General features: G+C 38.6%; 3 protein-coding genes across 4 annotated transcripts; 2 read left to right on the forward strand and 1 right to left on the reverse strand.

The window, feature by feature from the left end:
* Window positions 1-1430: 1430 nt before the first annotated feature.
* blzf1 (basic leucine zipper nuclear factor 1) lies at window positions 1431-5730 on the reverse strand. Of its 2 annotated transcripts, XM_079244184.1 has the most exons (7): window positions 5596-5730; window positions 5209-5283; window positions 3730-4190; window positions 3297-3496; window positions 2882-3010; window positions 1775-2009; window positions 1431-1640 (listed from the first exon to the last, which is right to left on the reverse strand). In XM_079244184.1, the coding sequence occupies exons 2-7, from the start codon at window positions 5225-5227 to the stop codon at window positions 1455-1457; spliced, it is 1230 nt and encodes a 409-aa protein (XP_079100310.1). In that variant the 5' UTR covers window positions 5228-5283; window positions 5596-5730; the 3' UTR covers window positions 1431-1454. The 2 variants fall into 2 exon arrangements, with proteins under 2 accessions (XP_079100310.1, XP_079100311.1); XM_079244185.1 differs by lacking the exon at window positions 5596-5730 and having other exon boundaries at window positions 5209-5424.
* A 77-nt stretch (window positions 5731-5807) lies between these two features.
* On the forward strand, window positions 5808-14777 carry ercc5 (excision repair cross-complementation group 5). Its single transcript, XM_079264418.1, is given in 16 exon segments — window positions 5808-6348; window positions 6498-6673; window positions 6743-6858; window positions 7503-7604; window positions 7933-7996; window positions 8418-8561; window positions 8636-8846; window positions 9150-9992; window positions 10098-10378; window positions 11056-11109; window positions 11111-11176; window positions 11887-12100; window positions 12276-12420; window positions 12577-12726; window positions 12831-12945; window positions 14147-14777. Coding segments are annotated over 16 exon segments (3324 nt in total). The 5' UTR covers window positions 5808-6260; the 3' UTR covers window positions 14702-14777.
* A 586-nt stretch (window positions 14778-15363) lies between these two features.
* mettl21e (methyltransferase like 21e) lies at window positions 15364-18475 on the forward strand. Its single transcript, XM_079249652.1, has 5 exons — window positions 15364-15565; window positions 16775-16944; window positions 17036-17153; window positions 17288-17385; window positions 17555-18475. The coding sequence occupies exons 1-5, from the start codon at window positions 15511-15513 to the stop codon at window positions 17885-17887; spliced, it is 774 nt and encodes a 257-aa protein (XP_079105778.1). The 5' UTR covers window positions 15364-15510; the 3' UTR covers window positions 17888-18475.
* Window positions 18476-20691: the final 2216 nt, after the last annotated feature.

Below are 20691 nucleotides of genomic sequence, written 5' to 3' on the forward strand. Positions count from 1 at the left end.
ATGAGTGAGGATGTGCCTTTTAGCTGCAAGGGCAGTAGGAACAAAGGCAAAACAGGTTGTATAAGAAATGGGCAAGCTGTTCTGACCAAAAACACTGTAATCACTCAAATAATTAGCCACATAAATCCAGCTTCAACACCAGCTTAAAACGCATAAACCCACAACAATGGAGGGCTGAGCAGCCCAACGTTTGCTAGGCATAAATTACCAAGCAGGAACAGGGACTAGATTAGGATGTTTTTGTTATTGATTTTTTTTTTTAAAACTTTATAATAAGGTGAAACTTATTAGTTTTAGTTTTATTACTTAGATGTGAAAAGGTCTGTTATCTTCCATGGTTTAAGCTGGATCTGAAATGCATTTTGTTTACATCATTATTGTATCACGATCCTGAATAAGCAACTCAATTTTTACACTTAAGTTTTTCAAGTCAAAGACAGAAACAAATAGTCGGGCTGGGCGAAATAGCTTAAAAAGAAAATCTCAAGATTTCTTTGAAAATTAACCCTAATTTATTATTTTAATAAATTTCCTTTGCTTTCTTAAAAACATATTGAATCTAATAAAAAAAAAAAACATGCTAAACAAGCTAATTCTCCTGATGATAGCCATCTCTTAATGGGAGTTTGTGGGCTGAAGCGGTCTTGTGCATGTCATAGATATTATTTCTCGCTGTGGTTATGTGTGCAGCTAAATGACAGACGGCGTTCTAGTTCCTCCAGGACCATCAGAATCTCTGCACTTTCTGGCAAAACTGGCCTGCATTTACAATGCTTTAACCATTACAATAGTAAGTGAACTTTACTAAACCCAAAGAGAATTACTGTTTGGGCATGGACATTGATGGTTAAGTTATCAGGCGTTAACAGCTTACAGTTTTCCATCATAAACAATATATTCCGACGACAGAGAGAATACTGAGGTACAAAAATATTTTTTTCTTCTGTTTTTAGTATAAAAAACCTTTCAATTAATTCTCTTTACTTATTCAGAATTTGAGGTCACAAAACACAGAACCAGCCCCTAATAACTGGTAACACTGGAGGAATGGGTTCTTTCTGGTATCTGATGGGTTTACTTCTGCTTTGGGTGTGTGCATGTGCTTGTGTCTCTCTGGGAAGCAGTCACGGAGCAGGTTGAGCCCACAGCTAAAAACAGAATTCCAAAGAGAGCATTTGTGGTGCATGATAAGGGGGGGGGGGGGGGGGGGGGTCCCAATTTTCATACAAACTGGCTTGATTATATTGACTAATCGCCCAACCCTAGCAAATTAATATATTTTAAACTAATTAATTCAAGTTAAGAAGTTTCAGTCAGGGTTGCTGTGCACAAAAAAACCCAGATCTGAAATTAGGTGTTCACAGAGACAAGGAGTCAATGACATCTCCATTGCTACACAGATTCCTTTGAAATGATCTCTGATAAATATAAACAGGCGTGATTTTTGTTACTCTCTACAACACCAGGATGTCCCCTGTACAGCGCTCGCAGCAGTTAAAGGTAATGTTTTCATAGCGTGTGTAAGGGTGAAACCGTCCTATGCTCTTCTTACTGCTGAGAAAGTTTGAGGGAGTGGAATCAGCGAGTGGAAGCTCTGACTTGTTCTCTGAACAAGAGATTGGATCTAAAGTCTTCAGCACCTTAAAGAGAAGAAATGCAAAACATTTGTCAGTATCTGGATTTTATTGCAAACATAAAAAGTGGTATTGAAAGTTGTATAAACTGAATAAAGGTTAGAAAAGTTTAGACTGGAATTGGGATCCTGATCTGTTACCTTCTCAGCCATCTTCTCAGCTGGTGTGCTGCAGAGCTGGTCAGCTGCTGGATTGTTGCTCTTCACCACGCTGCTGCTGCTGCTGCTGCTTATGTTCCCCAGCAGGTGGGAGTTGATAGCATCTGCAAGCTTGTGATTAGCAGCTGCCAGCTCTCCTGTGCTGAGAGGCTGTGCACTGGGGTAGTATGTCTGCTGTCTGCCCCACTGCAGAGACACCAGGAGCTGCTCCAGAGCTCTGGTAACAAAAGCACCCAACGTCAGCAGACAGATCAATGCTTCTACACAAATTCTAGGAGGCCCATTTTGTTGCTTATTGAAATATAGCAAAGAATTTGGTTAAATCAGGAGACTGATTACCATTACTTTTAATCAAATCAAGGGTCGTAATCTTAATTTCTATCATATCCTCATCACTAGTAATGCAAACATTACTAGAGAATTTTATGTGAATCAAAAGATAAAAACTTAACAAAGTCAGTGTAATTTTGACCACAAATTTAAAATTCATAAAATATTTTTAACTGGATGCATCGGGGAAAATGTCTGCTTTCTTGAAACACACTGACATGATGACGGACAATAGAATAATAAATTTCCCAAGGGGTGGGAAAATAACATTAACAAAAAAAATCTATTTCTTTTTAAATAAATAAAAATAATCCATTATAAATTTTTTTGTCGTTTTTATTGTTTTTATATATCTTTCTACTTGTCTTCTTGGGCATTATAGCAGCAGAATGATGGTCTGGCTTATTGTGTTGCTTTTTTCCTAATTGAAATCAAGTAAAATGGCGAGCCAAAAAAAAAAAAGTTTTGTAGATTTTGTTTTTAAATCTGCAAAAATCATCAATATTGAAGAATTGTGAGAATCACCATTTAAATTGAATCAGCAAAAAAATGGGAATCAAATCGAATTGGGACTAAAGCATATCGTCACAGCCCTAATGGACAACAGTGGAATATTCAGAGTACAGGTTATAACGGGCCATCTTTAGCCTGTGTTTTTAATCCTAAAGAGTGTTTTTTTTTTCTTTTTTTCTTCTTTGATTCAACTTAAAGATTTTTATACAAACATTTCACATAATTACAGACGAGTGGTCATATTACCTGTGAGTTAGCATCATATCCCTGGAGAACTCTTCTCTCTCCAGCAGTAAGTCTTGAATTGCTCCCTGTGCTTCTCTGGTCTGTCTCTGCAGAGCTGCTCTGGCATTTGTCAGTTCCTCTGCCATGACTCTGAGGAGACAACAATAATGCATTTTGTTTTCCTTTTTTATTTTCTTCAGCCAGACAAGAAGAACTTAAAAATATCCTGTCAAAAATGTAATTAATGCCCCCCCCCCCCTCCTTTTTTTTTTTTTTTTTTTGCTGAGCCAAACTGTTCTTGACAGTTGTTTTCTACATTATTGCATGCAATAACAACATGTAGAACCACTAGATTAAGCATTTGTTACTCTTCTATCTTTCCCTTCCACTCTCAACAATACATGATTGAGGCAAAAACAGCTTTAGCATTTTTCACCTGCTGGCCAGGAACTTGCTCCTCCAGACATCACATTGGATACTCATTCGCTCCAGCTGCTCTGCAGTGTGTGCTAGACTTCGGCCCAGAGCCTCATTCTCCAAAATCAGCTGGTTTTTCTCCCGTGAGAGACGCTCAAAGTGATACTGAAGGTCATCACCCACAGACGCCACAAGCAGCTTCTTGAGTTCACGGTTCACCTGGAACACAGAAAAGTTTATTGTAGGCTCTTTCTGAACACTGTCACTCAAAATGTACATCAAAATCCCACTCAAATATACTTAAAGCCATGATTTTCCTTTTGTTATACCGAATTTAGTTACCATAGGAACAAAACATTTGATTTATAAAACAGAAAATTAATGTATAGGACTACCTTCTGATTAGCAGCCACACCTGCCTAAGATATTCATTCACTGCTTTGTTGTCTTACCTCTGTCTGCACACGAAGCTGATTAGAAAGGCCCTCCTTGTCCTGAAGCAATCTGCGTTCAGAGTTCTGCAGCTTCTCCAGCTGTCCTTTCCAGTCCTCCACCAGAGGCAGCGTTGGAGAACCCTGCTCTTCACACTGTTGCCCCGTCTCTCCTTTCCCTTCCACAGCTCCTGCACGGCCACTCCGGGTAATAGCAGTTCGTGGAACAATGATCCTCACAGCCTCCAATTCTGTGCAGGACTCTCGATTCACTTTGCCCAGGTGGAGTACACCTAGAGGCTTTGAAGCAGCAGGGGGCGTGACATGGGTTGATTTGGGGCTGTGCTTTGGGCTAGCTACCTTTAGGAGGGGAACTTCAGACGAAGCAGGTGGCAGCAAATCAGTGTTAACCTCCAGTATGGCTGGTGGCTTCTCGGTTTCCATGCCATCACCCGCACCTCGAATAGGCACAATGGCGGAAACTAAAAGATATAACAAAGGTTATATTTATATTTTGAACTTCTGCTTTTATACTGATTGATTAAAGCAGCAATGGGCTGTTTTAATTGCCTATATGATTGCTGCTATATTCTGTCTTATGCAGCCTCTATAATCTTAGTACCTGCTATATGATACTCCAAATATGGGTTCTGTAAGCTATTATCATTTGACATACCTAAAATATTTGCTAGGCACATACTAATTGCTCATTGTAGTATTTACAGGAGCAGTAGTAAACCATTTTTATTGAGTCCAACCCTCCCACTGGCGCTGAATTTCTGTCTTTAATCTGGTGTAAGTGTAACCATTCCCATTACTTTCCGTGTCCAGAAAAGACATGAATTTCATTCATCCTAATGTGTGCTGAATGTGGCATCCTTTGTACAGCTAATCAATTTTGGTGGGAGTGTAGTATAACCAAATCTGTATACTGAACAACAAAATGGTACCAAGAAAAAGAAAAATTTATATACATATTTATATATTTTATATATATATATATATATATATATATATATATATATATATATATATATATATATACACACACACACACACACACACACACACATGCATAGCAAATAACACCACAGATGATGTTATAGCATAGTCATAACAATCCCCCTGCAGAACTCTACACAACAATCCTAATACTTCTAAGAACTGAAAAAGGCCAAACCTTGTTCTTTGGTCAAAGCATATATACATACATATATACACATTATATATATATATATATATATATATATATATATATATTTATATATATATATGTATGTGTGTGTGTGTGTGTGTGTATACACATACATATATACATAAATTTCTTTAAGAGCCAGATTTTTTAACACTGCAGATTTGTAGATGTTAGTTTTTGTTCTAAGCTGTAGCTACAAAACCTGATATGCCGACTTGATTATTCATCTACCCCCCAATCTTTACACATGTAAATTGCACATTACTTGTTTTTAAAAAAAAGGGGGGGGGGGGTTAAAGAAGTACCTCTCACAGCAGCAGTCATGGTGGAGGTGGTGGTGGCTGAGAAGGAAATTGAAATGAAACTCCAGTCACTTTGTCCTGTAAATAGCGGAGGAGAAAAACTTGTTGACAAGAATGGAAGTACTATGTATTTATGACATCGCTTAAAGAGAGCCGCTTGTCAGGTATCGGTGATAACAGCTGTGTAATGATAGATACACGATAACGTTAGCTAGCTGGGGAGCTAACTTGCTAACGTTAGCTGGTTGTTCAGCCATAATTGAAAAGATTTGGTAACGATACATTTGACACTAGTTACCCTGATTATATTACGATAACCTGACTTATTACGTTTCGCTGTTCACTGTACATCCTTTTCAATTACTGAAAATGGATAATTAAATAACATACCAAGTACGGACGAGTCCAGCCACTCCGTATAATCTGCTGTCGGCACCAGTCTGTTTATTTAGCCGCCGGTGTCCCGGACACAGTTAGCCTCTCACGAGATACTAGTGGGTGTTTTTGACCTCGGGGTTGGACTCTCAGGCAAAACCTCATGTAAAGACATCAATTATATCTCTCTTTTTCAGTTATCAGTCATCATTCAGATGCCACAGAACACAACAAAAATAAACATTTCAAAGTTCAACCCTCACCATTTGTCAAGTTAATTAAAAAATAAACATACTAACAATTTCGTTGATGCAACAACATTGTACAAGTAGCCTGACATGAATGCAAAGGGACTCTTCATTGACAGGCGTACCAATGTGTCTAATCCGTTGCACACCTCTTATTATTGATCACAACAGGAAATACATACATACATGTTACGTGTCAGAAAACAACTGCTGCCTGAGATCGTGTTTGTGTCAACACTGAATCGACACGACCAGGCGGAACCTTTGTGCGTCGTTTCTGTGTGCTGTACGGATGAAAATTCTGTTGCAAAAGTATTTAAAAGTTCCTGTGCCGTTTCTTTTTTTTGCTCCAGGGTTGTTGTGGGTAATGCATAGTCCAGCTCTTCATATTGAACCGATGCTGATCGTGTAAGTTTTGAATTGTTTGTTGTCATGGGAGTGCATGGACTGTGGAGGCTGCTGGAGAGCACAGGGAAGCCCGTCAACCCCGAGACACTTGAGGGAAAGATCCTTGCTGTTGGTATCCTAACTTTGAACTGATTTGTTTAGTATATATTTTGTTTGTCATTGTTGTAGTCATGTCCTGTTGTTCCTTATCGGTGTGAGAAATGTCGTAATGATACTGATTGCTGTCGAGCCATCGTAATATCCTTAATTAATCTACCTCAGACATCAGTATTTGGCTGAACCAAGCTGTGAAAGGTGTAAGGGACCGTGATGGAAACAGTGTCCAGAACGCACACCTCCTTACTCTCTTCCACCGTATCTGTAAACTTCTTTTCTTCCGCATCAAACCAGTCTTTGTGTTTGATGGGGACGCCCCATTGCTAAAGAAGCAAACCCTGGTAAGTCCTGTTGCAAGGTTACAGAATTCCCTGTTATATCATGTCACATGACTTAGTATGCTCGTGCAGGCATTGAGGAGGCAGAGGAAGGAGGAATTGACCCGTGAGTCCAAACAAACCAATGAGAAACTGCTCAAGACATTCCTAAAGAGACAGGCCATCAAAGCTGCCCTTGGAGATCGCAGGTAAGAGAGATGGACAGATGTCAAAAGTATAGCAATTTCTGTAAATGCATACTGTTATTTTTCTCCGCTGTCTTACTGTTTACATACCCATTATTTGAAAAAGATGGGGTTTTTTTCATTGTTTCTTTGTTGACCTATGGTCATGAGCTGTGGGTTGTGACCGAAAGAACGAGATCTCGTTTACAGGTGGGTGAAATGAGTTTCCTCCACAGGGTGGCCGGGCTCTCCCTTCGAGATAGAGTGAGGAGCTCGGTCATCCGGGAGGAGCTTTGAGTAGAGCCGCTGCTCCTCCGCATCGAGAGGAAGCAGTTGAAGTGGCTCGGGCGTCTGGTTAGGATGCCTCCTGGACGTCTCCCTAGTGAGGTGTTCCAGGCACGTCCCTCTGGGAGGAGACCCCAGGAAAGACTCAGGACACGCTGGAGGGATTATATCTCTCAGCTGGCCTGGGACTGCCTTGGGATCCCCCCCACAGATTTGGCAAATGTGGCTGGGGAGAGGGAAGTCTGGGCTTCCCTGCTTAGACTGCTGCCCCCGCGACCCGACCCCGGATAAGCGGCAGAAGATGGATGGATGTTTCTTTGTTTTTGTGTCTTTGTGGAGTTGTAATTGTAATGTTGATAATCTACATATCCTTCCTGCTACAGCAAAGATCCTCTACCCAGCCTGTCCAGTGTGAAGAGGGATGAGGTGGATGACATGTACATTTTGCCTGCCCTTCCACCTGTGGAGGAGAAAGAAAGAAACAGGTCAGAGGCCTGGAAAGGTTGCTTGCTGTTATCACGTTGCTAGTTATGACAAATACAACTATTGATTCTTCTCATAACTTGGACTGGAAAGCCAGCACTCATAAAAACCGCTGTGATTCCTGGAAAACGTGTTTCTATATTTATTTCTGTTTTATTTATATGTATTTTTTTTACCATATTATTATGGCTGCACTGTCATTTGGTGGTTAGCATCACAACCTTACAGCGAGAAAGTTGCTGGATTGAACCTTAGCTGCGGTGGAGGGGTTGAATAGTGATCTTTATAAAGGTTGAAAAATAAATGAACTTTTGTAACTCTTTCTTTTAGCTCAGAGGAGGAAGAGGAGGAGAAATACTGTGATGAGACAGTTGACAGTTATCATGCATATCAGGTAAAAAAAATAACATGTTTATGGGCAACTAATTATGTTGCACCACCTTTACATAGTTTGTGTTAAAAAGTGCTTTTTTCAAAACATTTTAGGATACAGTGTAAAGATTGCTTTCATATTAATATAGGCCTTAAATAATCAGCTTACCCATGTGTTCTGTTTGTACATAACTTTTTACAGTGTCCAAACTTTTAAATTTAAACTTTTAATTTTTGAATTTAAACATTTAAATTTATTTAAAGTGTTTTACAAATAATTTACTTGGGTACATTGTGTTTGCAATTTATTCTTAACGAAACTGCGCTACACTGGATGTCATATCCAAAAAGACGATAACTTTAATCATATGTTCTCACATTAGCCAGCTTTGTCACTTAACTTTTCTTTATATGAATGCCCTTTTTTATTTTTTATGTCTCAGGAAGAAATATATGATGACCCCAACGCAGTGGATATCAACTCAGAGGAGTTTGCTAGCCTTCCTCCTGAGATGAAACACGAGATTCTCAAAGAAATGAAAGAGTTTTCCAAAAGACGGAGGACCATGTATCACAAACCTCCAGAGGTACCATTCCATCTCATTCACATTCTTTCCTCTTCATGTCTGTTCAACACTGACACCTTTTTACCCTCTGTTAGCGCTCAGGAGACTTTTCACAATACCAGCTGGCTGGCCTGCTGCAGAGGAACCGATTGAACCAGCGTCTGGAGGGAGTCGAGAAGGAGATGAGCCAACGCAGTGCTGGGAGTGCTCCAGAGCTCTGTCAACAGGACAGAGGCGAGCAGAGTCACAGCGTGGAGTCAAATCGACTGGTTTCAGAAGACAACTCACACTATATTCTTATTAAAGGTGAACCAGAAATGATGCTGTATTTACTATTAATGCCTTTTTGCTGGAATATCATCAGTCCTCAGTAGTTAGATTTCCTTGAGTTATTGTACAATATTTATCTTAAATTCAGTTTCTTCAAATATATTGAGGCCTTTTGAAATCCACAGAATTCAGGGGCTGCTTGGAAGGTGTGAATAAGCAAAATGTTGGTTAATTTACACATTAGTTTAACTTTGCCTTTAAACTTGGGATAATAATTAAAATTGCAGCATTGTCTTTCAATTCGTTGAATTCCTCTCTCCTCTCTATCTACACATGCAGGGTCCAACAAGAATCAGATAACCCCAGAGAGCCAACCTGCAGCTGTACCCTGGTCTGGCAGCTCCTTGTCAGGCCACACAAACAGGACTGTGGACAAACCAGAGCCTCTGTGGCGACCTGTTGGTGAGGAAGTAGTCGCACGGGCCACTTCCGAAGAGTCCAAACCCTCTATGTCAAAACCATCTCAGGGAGATGCAGCTCCACCCTCACCTCAGACACTCAAAGCAGTCCAGGCTGCTATGAGCAATAGCTCAGATGAGGAGAAGGTAGACCAGGATAGAAGTGTTTCTCCGCGTACGCTGCTGGCAATACAACAAGCCTTAACTGATGAAGATGGAGCAAGCAGCTCAACCACCAAACTACAGGAAAGTCATCATCTTGTGCCACAGGTGGTTTTCAGCAGCTCAAAGGAGGAAACCCAACTTTCACCCAAAGATAAATTTGATTTTAAAAGCAATATAACGGACCTCAGCTCACATACCAAAGACTGTTTGTTGGTAAATAGTTCTGAAGATGAGATGGAGGAAACGATTGGTCGGCGAAATAAGGCGCTTCGATTTGCTGCGCTGCAACAAAATCCTAAGACATATGTGGAATCAGGAGAGGGGCACGTGAGGCAAACAGGAAAAGAGTTAGACAAATCAGAGAACAAACCACAAGCTGCTGCATCCAGTCGGAACACATTACCCATCAATCTCTTCCTTCCACTGCATGGAAGCGACACTGAAACCGGGAGTCATCCTGTATTGTCACAGCAGAGGAAGAACAAGCTCACTGAAGCTTTGGAGGAGATAAATGTAGATCACATCAAGCCACAAAGCAGCGAGGAAAGCGAGTCAGAAGGTAAAATCTGAAACGGTCAGTTTAAGATTTAACTGCTGCCAAAAATGTTTAAAATATATTTTTAAAAAGTTGTTTCTTTTTGGTTTTTTTGCACGCTTTATGTAGAGAGTTTTATTGAAGTGTCAGAGGAAGAGTCCAAAGAAGAAGATGATGCTGATGATTCAGCTGCAGTGCTTGGAGAGAAAATTCCTTCAGAGGACGCCCGTAATGATGGGATAAAAAGGGAAGAAGAATCACATGGTAGTTTGACAAACTCCACCAGCCAACCAGCCACTGCTCTGAATTCAAAGGAAGTGGAAGTCATAGACAGCCAAAATGGAGAGAGTGGGATAGACGCAAAATCCCGATCAACGCCAGCAGTCAATGAATGGGAACATTTTGACATGGTTAGTATTTCCCTGGCAGACCATATATATATATATATTATATATATATATATATATATATATATATATATCTATATATATATATATATATATATATATATATCTATATATATATATATATATATATATATATATATATATATATATATATATATATATATATATATATATATATATATATAAATATATATATATATATATAATATATTATATTAAATAAAATCTTAGCTTTAATACCAGATTTTAAAGAGTCAGTTCACTTACTTTATTCATCAGGTATGTATGTAAAAAAGAAAAGAAAGGGTAAAATCCACTTTCAGTCACTACTATTAAGCATTTAAGGCAAATACAGAAATATTTGACTGATGTTTCTAGCAGTCAGATGATTTTCAAATGAGTTGTTTTTCAGGTTAAAGCAGTGTTTCTCAATTCCGGTCCTCGGGACCCCCCTACCCTGCCTGTTTTATGCACATTCCTCCTCCAAAGCACCCGAGTCAGATTATTTGACTTCCTCATAAACAGGCTTCTTTGCAGCCTGTTTATGAGCCTTTATTTCATTCAGGTCTGTTAAAGTAGGGTTGCCTTTAAAACATCCAGGGCTGGTGGGCCTGAGGACTGGAATTGAGAAACACTGGTTGTACACTGTTTGTACAATGAATGTGTGTGTTGTGCTGCAGGATGAGCTGGAGGCTCTGGAGAGCTCTTTACAGATGGAGCAGAGCAACCTGAGGGGAGCAGAAACAGCAGCAAGAGAGAATGGCGAACACAGTCACTGGGCAGATGTACCTGGAAAGTCAGGTGACCTGAGGAAAAAAACATAAATAAATAAACAAAATCACATGACTATATATGGACGTGTATACATGTTTCCCTCCAATCTCTCGCTTAACCTTAAGAACGGATTTAAGCCTACTTCAATGAGAAAACATGCGAGCTGAACGTGTAAACACATATTTTTCTTCTGCAACTGGACTGAGGTCTGATGTGAAATGTAGCACTGAAGGGTAGATTTCTCTGCAGTGCATCTGCCACACCTTCTCAGAGTTTGGTATGCAATCAGTGATACTTCACTGCCAGATCTGTGTATCTGCATGTGTTAAATCTGTGTGCCAACATGTGCATGTGTTCACAGTACGCTGTTAAAAGCCGCAAGCTGGTTGCATTTTGTCCTTCATCATATCAGTACTGATGTAAAACTGTATCTGATCTTTTATTATTCCCGTCAGCTGTTTTCATAATCAGCTGCTAAGTACAAAAACATTTCTAAGCCTGATTAGATACAAGGGTTTAAATGCTAATGAAGCAGCTTGAAACATCTTTAAAATCCTTGAAAATACTCACAATATAGTCATTTAAATAAATTATCTGGCCTTTAAAAACATAAAACCAAATAATTTCCAATCATATTGGTGTAATAATGCCACATGTATTATATATGTAACTGGCAGCTACCTAAGATATTGTGAACTCCTCATGTTGTTTTGAGAGTAATGACTGTTTAACACCAGGAGCTGCTGCAGCTGTTTGGCGTGCCATTTCTGGTTGCTCCAATGGAGGCTGAGGCTCAGTGTGCGGCATTGGATCGTTCCGATCAGACTCATGGGACCATCACTGATGACTCAGACGTCTGGCTGTTTGGAGGACGCCATGTTTACAAGAACTTCTTCAGTCAGAACAAATATGTTGAGCACTACCAGTACAGCGACCTACAGAACCAACTAGGTCAGCAATTGTCTTCTATCAACAGTGATAGTCCTTTTTTTTCCCTCTCTGTCTTTTTTTCACTTGTCTTTCACGATGCAGAAACGCACTACCGTCTGATGTGTTTTATAATTTTCACTCTCCTCATATGTCTTTTTATACCCGGATTTTCTGTGACGATGCCTTTCTCTGTCAGGTCTGGACAGGACTAAAATGATAAATCTGGCTTATCTACTCGGAAGTGACTACACAGAGGGCATACCTGGAGTCGGATATGTCACTGGTATGGAGATACTGAATGAGTTTCCTGGATCAGGGATGGAACCATTAATACAGCTGAGGTGTGTGGGTTTGTTTGTCTGCACTATTCAGGACAAATTCTTTGCATAGTACAGAATTAAATTTTTAATTTGCCCCTTTTTAACAATTACAGTAAATGATTTATAATATAGATTGTGACTGTTTGTTAATGCACGTCTAATGTTTTTCTCCTGAAGTAAATGGTGGACTGAAGCTCAGGAAAAAAAGCGAATGGCCTCTGATCCTCGCGATACGAAAGTAAAGAAGAAACTCAGGGATATGAAACTTCAGCCTGGCTTCCCAAACCTTGCTGTTGCTCAGGCTTACTGGCACCCTGCTGTCGATCAGTCTGACAGCTCATTCAGCTGGGGACGCCCACAACTTGACATGATCAAAGAATATCCTTTCTTCTCTTGTGTCAAAGTTTGTGTGTGTGCTCTTTATTTTTGAGAGTTTGGGGTTTCCTTAACACTTTCTTTACATTCTGTCTGAGTCGTTTTGGCTGGAACAGTCGGAAGACAGAGGAGACTCTTCAGCCTGTGATTAAGCAACTAAACAGCCAGCAGGTAATTCTACCAATGAGTCACAAGTTAAATAAATCAGGTAAAAGTGCTTAAACACTTACTAAATGGTAGTAATGTTTTGCCTCAATAGTCAACAAGAAATCACCAAGGTTTTTACAACTTCCAGTTTATGTTGTTTGTCGTCACAGTTGAACAAATAGTGAAATAGCTAACTAGGCTAAAATAATTGAGTGAATTATTTCCTTAATGTATGAAATTAACTGTTAATGAATACTAATAAATAGCGAACATAATGAAAAAAAGGAAAGTTCATGGCCAGTCATTTAAAATTTTCACTAACGTGGTTAAGATAGTCATTAATTAGCTTTCAGTTGTTAGTTACAGTTAGTTACGGATTTACAGTTAAAACTGTTCGCATTAATTATTAATGAAAATTAGTGGCTGAAAAGATAAACGGTTATAACAAGATAAATTGAGATAAAATACCTCACTCTAAATAGGCAATGTTTTACAAAAATTCATATCTAAAAGTTTGGATCCATATTTAACATATTAAGATTACATTAATGGCAGAATTTGAAATTGTAGCAGAAAAATTTATTCATGTTCAAATTATTAGTCAAATAATAGGTAGTCAAATTTAAATAATAGAAAAATGACAGAAAAGCTGAAAAAGTTAGCATATGAACACTTGATATTTGTTATGACCAATTTTGGAATGGACTGAGAAGTGAACATTTATTGCTTTCAAAAAATGTGACCTAGGTAAGGCAAGTTTATTTGTATAACACCTTTCGCATACAAGACAATTCAAAGTACTTTATTTAAAACATTAAAAGCATGACAGATGGTGTTTTTTTTTTGTTTTTTTTTAAACTTTGATGTTGAATTTACTGCTCTAAATGACCTTTTTGTTAGATGACACCATATTGAAATGGTTGACTGGTCTCAGGGACTTAAAACTACTGACAGCAGTGTTCACAGTAAAGGAAGTGTATTAAACTTTTTGTAATCGAAGGTGGAAGTCTGTACTTATACAACAGAAGCAACACCTTTTAATCCTAATTGCTAAATGAATGGCTGACCTGTGTTGTTGACAAACGTGGCAAAGAGTGCAATCTTATGGCAATTAGTTGCTGATTGTGTTTTTTTTAAAAAAAACAAAAAACAAAACAGTATAGGAAAAAATAACAACCAAATCATACCAAGCAGCATGATTTCACCTGTCACTGTTTTGTTTTAGACGCAGCTCCGCATCGACTCTTTCTTTCGCATGGAGCAACAAGAGAAGCATTCAATCCGCAGCCAGCGACTCAGACGAGCAGTTACCTGCTTAAAGAGGAAGGAAAGAGAAGGAGAAGAAGGAGGAGGAGACAGTGAGGAGGAAATGCCTATCACCTCCAAATGTAAGAAAGAAAGTCTGAAGAACCAAGAGGGACAGAAGGAAGAGGCGCGGTCTGTAGGAGGTGGAGGGTTCCTAGGTTCGCAGGGAATTGCTGAATCTCCTCTTGCATCTCTCAAGGATGCCAGCAGCTCTGTCCAGCAATCCGTCCCAGTACAGGCTGTTGCTCAGTCTGCTAAAACACTCCCTCAGAGAACAAGGCAGAAAAGCAGCAGCAGCAGCTCCAGTGAGGACAGTGACGGTGGTAGAGGAGTTGCTATGGTTACAGCCCGATCCGTGTTCGAGGGCAACAGACGAGGCCGTGGAGCAAAGGGCACAAGAGGAAGAGGAAATATGAGAGGAAAAGGGAGAGGAAAGAAGCTTTTGAAGACCTCAAATATATCAAATAAATTTTAATATTGAATGCAAAAGAAAAAAAAAGCCAAACTTTCAAAATGTCTGATATAATAATATTTATGAAGTTTCCTGATAAACTGAGCTTTCTCTGTAAAGTAGATCATGGATTTTTTTTAAACAGTGATTTTTGATGGTATTTTTAATCATCCTGTTTGAAAGTCTCTCTGTGAGCAATGATATGTTCTGCATTAAATTTTTTAGCTGCTATACCTTGCTTCACTTGTCATTGGCTTCATTGTGTATGGAGACAGAAATGTTGCCAAACACAACTTCTTCTTTCTTTTTGAATTTCCCTTTGGGGATTAATAAAGTATTTTTCATTTCATTTCTTTAAACAATAAAGGAGCAGGTTTTCTGCATTTTACTTCGTAAATACCACACTACCCACACTTTGAAAGAATGTCTTTATCTGTCAGCATTACAGGGTGTTTTAATATTTTTTACTGTCTGCAGTGAAATAAAACATGTTGCTCCCCGTCTTACTCCTCCAGCCGGCCAGGACAGCTGTTGCTGTCTGTCAGGTTTACTGCCTTAGACGGGGGCTCGAGCATGTTGAGGGAGAGAGCTAGAAATATCGCCAGAAGATGAGGCACAGTATGGGATTGTTGGACAACGAATTTGGATCTCTGTGTGTGCGTGTGTAACATAAAACCACAGATGATGACTGCTAGGAGCCAGATCAGGATCAGGACCTGTGGTGACCCAGATCCAATGGTCTTCATCTGGAACCACTAACCACGTACTTGCTTAACATAAGCAAGACTTCCTTTTTATGGCGTTCTTGCCCTCCTAGTAAGGTTTCTTCAGGCATGGAGGCTCAGCACTCTAATAAGGCAACAGAAGACTCAAAAACCAAACAAAAAGGTGAGAATTCAGACTTCTACACATTAAAAATATTTTACCCTGTAGTTTTTGAAGTGCTCAGCCAAACTGACAGTATGGTCGTAACTGTTATAAGCAGTATGCATGTATGAAACCCACAATCCAATTAATTAGCTGGGTGTGTAGTTGTACTGAAAGATTTAGTTCCCGCAAATATTTTTGTTAGTGACACACAACAGGCATTTATGGAGACTAAAGCCATAAATCAAGCCAGTGAGCGCGGTCCAACTTCTTGAACGCAGTCCCTCTTTTCTACAGTCGCTCGGTGGGCTTTCCTGACCTCTTGTCTAAACCTGCATTACATAACCGAAGTTGTGGCTTGGATGTTCTCATTAGTTATCAATGCAGCCGAATGAAGTTACAAACAAGCTCAAAGAAGCATTACGATGCTTGGGAATACACAGTCATATCAGGACTCTTCACATGGAACATCAAGTTCTGTCCTAATTTGATTAAGTTCTCCTATTTATAGAGTAATGTCCAGGTTTTTTTGTTTGTTTGTTTGTTTTGCTTTGTTGTTGTTTTGTTATGTAGTAATGGTGTTGAGTTTGATTCAGGTCCCTGTTCCAAGTATGCTCTGGGTTAGAGTGGAAAAAACAAATCCATTTAAAAACATTTTAAAAAGAAGAGGAAGAAATCATAACATGTCATCTTCTTCATTTCAGGCTTCAGTGCCTTTTCTAGGTGGTATGTAGCACTGGCCAAAAATTAGCAACACGTTCCATTAATGCACAGAAATCTTTATTATTGTTGAATATTTTTCTTGCATATGTGCCATCAGTGGAGTTTTTTAAATGATATTTCTACCTAAATGATAAAAAAAAAAAGTCTAAATGCCTGTCAATGCAACTTCCTCCTTTAACCTTCAGCATTTAAGACTATTTTATTTAATTGGTTTAGACATCAAAAATCTGAATTAAAACAAATCAGAATATCTTTTCAGATCCACAACCTTCGTATTCTCTGGCTTGATTATGAACTTTTCCTTTTTAAGATTTTGCTGCAAATAATTTCTTTTAGCTTGTGTGTTGGTGAGGGTGTTTACTGATGTTTTTTTTTTTATTATTATTATTATCTATTTTGTGAAAAGGAAACATTGACAGAGAATAATAAAGATGTTCTGAATGGTACATATTTCTCTCACATTGCAGCATTACAGTTTGTAAATAATATTACCTGTTTCTTTCTTAGATGTTAAAGGAAATGCTGCAGTGGATGCAGAATTGGCCAAAGCCATAATGTCTCGGCATTTCCAACCATCCATCATTGGTGCTGAGACCTGGGAAGGTTACATTTTCTCTGATTTGGAGATACGGATCAAAGAATCCACAGACGTGTATGGAGCTGTACTATGGCCGTCGGTGTGTCCAAACATTATATTTGTGTTCAGCTGCTATACATCTTTTTAATGTTGAGCTCTGATGCTGAAAAACGAACTTTCTCTCCTAACAGGCAATGGTGTTGTGTCATTTCCTAGAGACAAACCAAGACAAATACAACCTGACCGATAAAAATGTGATTGAGCTGGGAGCCGGGACAGGACTTGTTACTATTGTGGCCAGCCTGTTAGGTACTGGAGAGAAAAAACAAAACAATAAAACAATGATTTTCTTGACATAATCTAACCTTTCTCTGCCTTTGTTAACCCCTACCCCCCACCCACCTTGTCAATCCCCCTTAACAATCAGTTGCATGTTTCTCCAGGTGCTAAGGTGACTTCCACTGACCTACCAGATGTGTTGGGGAACCTCCAGTACAATGTAACGCGCAACACTAAGGGCCGATGCAAATACATCCCTCTGGTAGGTTTCATATCTTGTACCCTTATGTTTATAATAAATACAATCCACCTATGTTACAGTTTAACAATAATCAATTCTGCATTATGTTTTTGTTTTAAAAACCAAACTGAAGTCAAATTTAAAATATGTATTGTTTTTATGACAACAACCCCAACATCTCTGCCCGCAGGTCACTGAGCTTACCTGGGGTCAGCAGGTGGATCAGCGTTTCCCACATGCAACTCACTGTTTTGACTTTATACTAGCAGCAGATGTGGTCTACGCCCACCCTTACCTGAAAGAGCTGATGGACACCTTTGACTACTTGTGCCAGGAAAACACAAAGATACTGTGGGCAATGCGTTTCAGACTGGATCCAGAGAACAGCTTTGTAGATCACTTCCAGCAACATTTCCACCTGGAGGAGCTGTATGACCTTCCCAGTCTGAGTATTAAACTGTACCAGGCCTGGAGGAAAGACGAGAGGACCAAAGACTGCCAAGAGACTGCAGCTTATACTTAATCAGAACTCTGAATGTTTATCATATTTGTGTGTGTTAGATTTAATTCTAGCTCTGTGTCAATCACAAGCAATGCTCTGTAACATTTTTGGCTGAAGCATTACCTATCAGTCAGCTGACTGGTCAGGCTCATTGTTTACAACACGCTGCACCACATGAAGCCCAAACAGACAATGATGCAGCTGTACAGTGCTTTCAATAAACAGTGCTGGAATATTTATCAATAGATCTAATAAATAATGATCAATACTCTTTATGATTTATCTGTAATACTGTTTATGCATACATGAAGATTATATTGCTCAAAGTATCAATTTGACATTATTTTATACCCATTGTTTATTATTCTCATTTTTTTACAACATAAGTCCATAAAACCCAGTACCAGTCAAACCATGGTCCTGTTGTTTTGGTCAGTTAATTCACAGTATAGAAAACAGAACACAAAGGACAAGGGAAGAAATTACACAATATTACACGTGTTCATCTTATTACATCTAAAGGCTTAAATACTGCACTCACTACCGTATTTCCATCCTTCAACTTTAATTAATGTATAGAAACTTAGCAACTGTTTTTGACTACATAATATTGACATATTAAATCATGGAAAAGTATTAAGATCTTTGTTTGGCACGTTCCTTTTTCACCCAACTTCCCTTTACAAGCAATCAATATTGTGCGTAGGTAATAAAAGCTATTATCCATATTACTTAGTCCTACTTATGTTAAAAAAAAAGGGCTTTGTCTAGAAAGCTGCAGTATCATCTGACTAGTGTAAAATTTACCCAAGTAGAAAACAGACAAAGCTTTCAATGATCTGAGAGAAACAGTACAAATCTTACTCTTGTTGTGTTTTTTATATATCAGAACTTGTTTAACAAGAAACATGTGTTTTTGGGAAATATATTTTTATTAATGGTAATTATATTTGACAATGATAACAGCTCATAACTGTTATTGCTATAGTTTTGGAAAAAAATTTATTTAAGTGACATAGAAAGGAATTAAATAAATAATAATAAATGTAAGTAGAAATTATGCACAGAGGGGTGGCATCTATGTGGCAACTATCCATCTAAGAGGTAAGCAGGAAGAAATTCAGAGGCAGTCCACAACTACAGACATATATGTTGGGAAAATAATGTTGATGACATATAAAGAAATTATAAGAAAAAACATTCAACAAGATAAGATGACAGTGTTTATGTGCAGGTTATTCAGCTTGCTTCAGCATGAGCGAACAGGAGAATATGATTAGGAGGAGACTGAATGAGCAAAGATGCAATGGACACCAAGAGTTAGAAACAACTAAACAAGTAAAAGAAAGCTCAATATGTCTAAACAAATCCATGTTTAATTAGAAAAGAAAATTCCAAAACCATAACTACCTAAACCAAAGTTAATTGTTCCTGTAGGCACATGAAGTCACTCCGTTTCATTATACCACTTCCTTTCACAACTTGTGTTGAAAACTCAACTTCAGCAAAATACATGACATGTTTGTAATTTGAAGTAAACAATATTATTGCTGATGCCATTTTTTTTTTTTTTGTTTTTACACCTTGATAAGACTTTCCTAAACAAGTTACTGGAAAAACATTTTAAGGAGGTCAAGTTAAAGATCACACCCATACAAGGTAGAATATGTGCTCCTTCTGGAACATGAACACTACTGTCATGCACAAAGTTTCTTTCATAATTTGGAAACTCACCAGTTAGTTTGATTATCTTGGAAAGATTTGGTGGAGTCACTTGCTGTTAATGTGAGCTATTAAATCTGATACTTTTATTCCTACAAATCCTATCATTCCTTGTCTTTCTGCCCATTTAGTGGTTATATTACTTGGATGCAAAACAAACAAAGCAGCGCTGAGCTGGATTAAAGTGGAAGAGGTTATCTACACCGATGGCCGCAAATGTCAGTGCCATTGTCAATCAAACAAATGCTCAACAGCTGATTATGTGTGCCTTTCTAGACATATCAGTTTCTTTATCACTCTTTCAACAGCTTTGACAACCTGTCACTGGAGTGGAGCTAAAATCCTGCCTGTGTTCAAACTGGAAAACTCCCATCTTTTCCAATCCAAATAATCCTATTTTATGTAACATAGCAGGGCAATGACTCAACCACCATGAACACTCTGTTAATGTCTGACAGGACCTACTAGTCTGAGGTGGATTTAAAATTTTGGAGAGTGAATGGTATGATTGTATATGACGCTGAGGTGTTACTTCATGTTTAAATGTATGTGAAGGAGATCTAAATGAGGCTGATGTTATTGGAGCCAGCTTTTTTTTGAAGGGCTAGATACATGGGGATGCATGCCAGCCTGATCCTGTTACTTCCCATCTCTGCTGAAGCAATTGAGGGCATTGCAGGAAAAGCAAGCAAGTAACCTCAACGTGGACCCTGCAGACCAAGTACATAATTTCTAAACAGATTTTGCTGCTTTGAGACTCTCATATTCAATTATCTTGAAGTGTGTACCTACAGTGACTGAAGTTGCATTGAAATTGTTTGTATTCTTCATTTTTTTTCTCATTCATTGTTCGTTGTCAGTTGATACAGCAGCTGCTACACATGGTTGTCAAAAGGAAAAATCACACTTGTTGATAAACATTTACATCCCTTAACAACTACATGCAAGTGTCTTACATGCAAATTATGACTGCTAAACAGTGGGACTCACAGTTAGGTGCTAGTAAATGATCCTGTCTGGCTCATATTTTTCACATGGTTCAGTAACAACACACATCTTCAGCAGCTCTTTGCCAAGATTTTATCAAGCCAACACAAATCATG

The sequence above is a fragment of the Telmatherina bonti genome, assembly GCF_933228915.1.
Source record: "Telmatherina bonti genome assembly, chromosome: 1".
Lineage (NCBI taxonomy): Eukaryota > Metazoa > Chordata > Actinopteri > Atheriniformes > Telmatherinidae > Telmatherina > Telmatherina bonti.

Excerpts from the sequence above, each read along its gene's own strand:
- blzf1 (XM_079244184.1), bottom strand. Across the intron at positions 3,497-3,729 it reads AGCTTCGTGTGCAGACAGAG|GTGAACCGTGAACTCAAGAA; the intron begins GTAAGACAACAA and ends TCTGTGTTCCAG. Across the intron at positions 3,011-3,296 it reads AGCAAGTTCCTGGCCAGCAG|AGTCATGGCAGAGGAACTGA; the intron begins GTGAAAAATGCT and ends TTGTCTCCTCAG.
- mettl21e (XM_079249652.1), top strand. The coding sequence starts at position 15,511 with ATGGAGGCTCAGCACTCTAATAAGGCAACAGAAGACTCAAAAACCAAA. Across the intron at positions 16,945-17,035 it reads GAGCTGTACTATGGCCGTCG|GCAATGGTGTTGTGTCATTT; the intron begins GTGTGTCCAAAC and ends CTCTCCTAACAG. Across the intron at positions 17,154-17,287 it reads TATTGTGGCCAGCCTGTTAG|GTGCTAAGGTGACTTCCACT; the intron begins GTACTGGAGAGA and ends ATGTTTCTCCAG.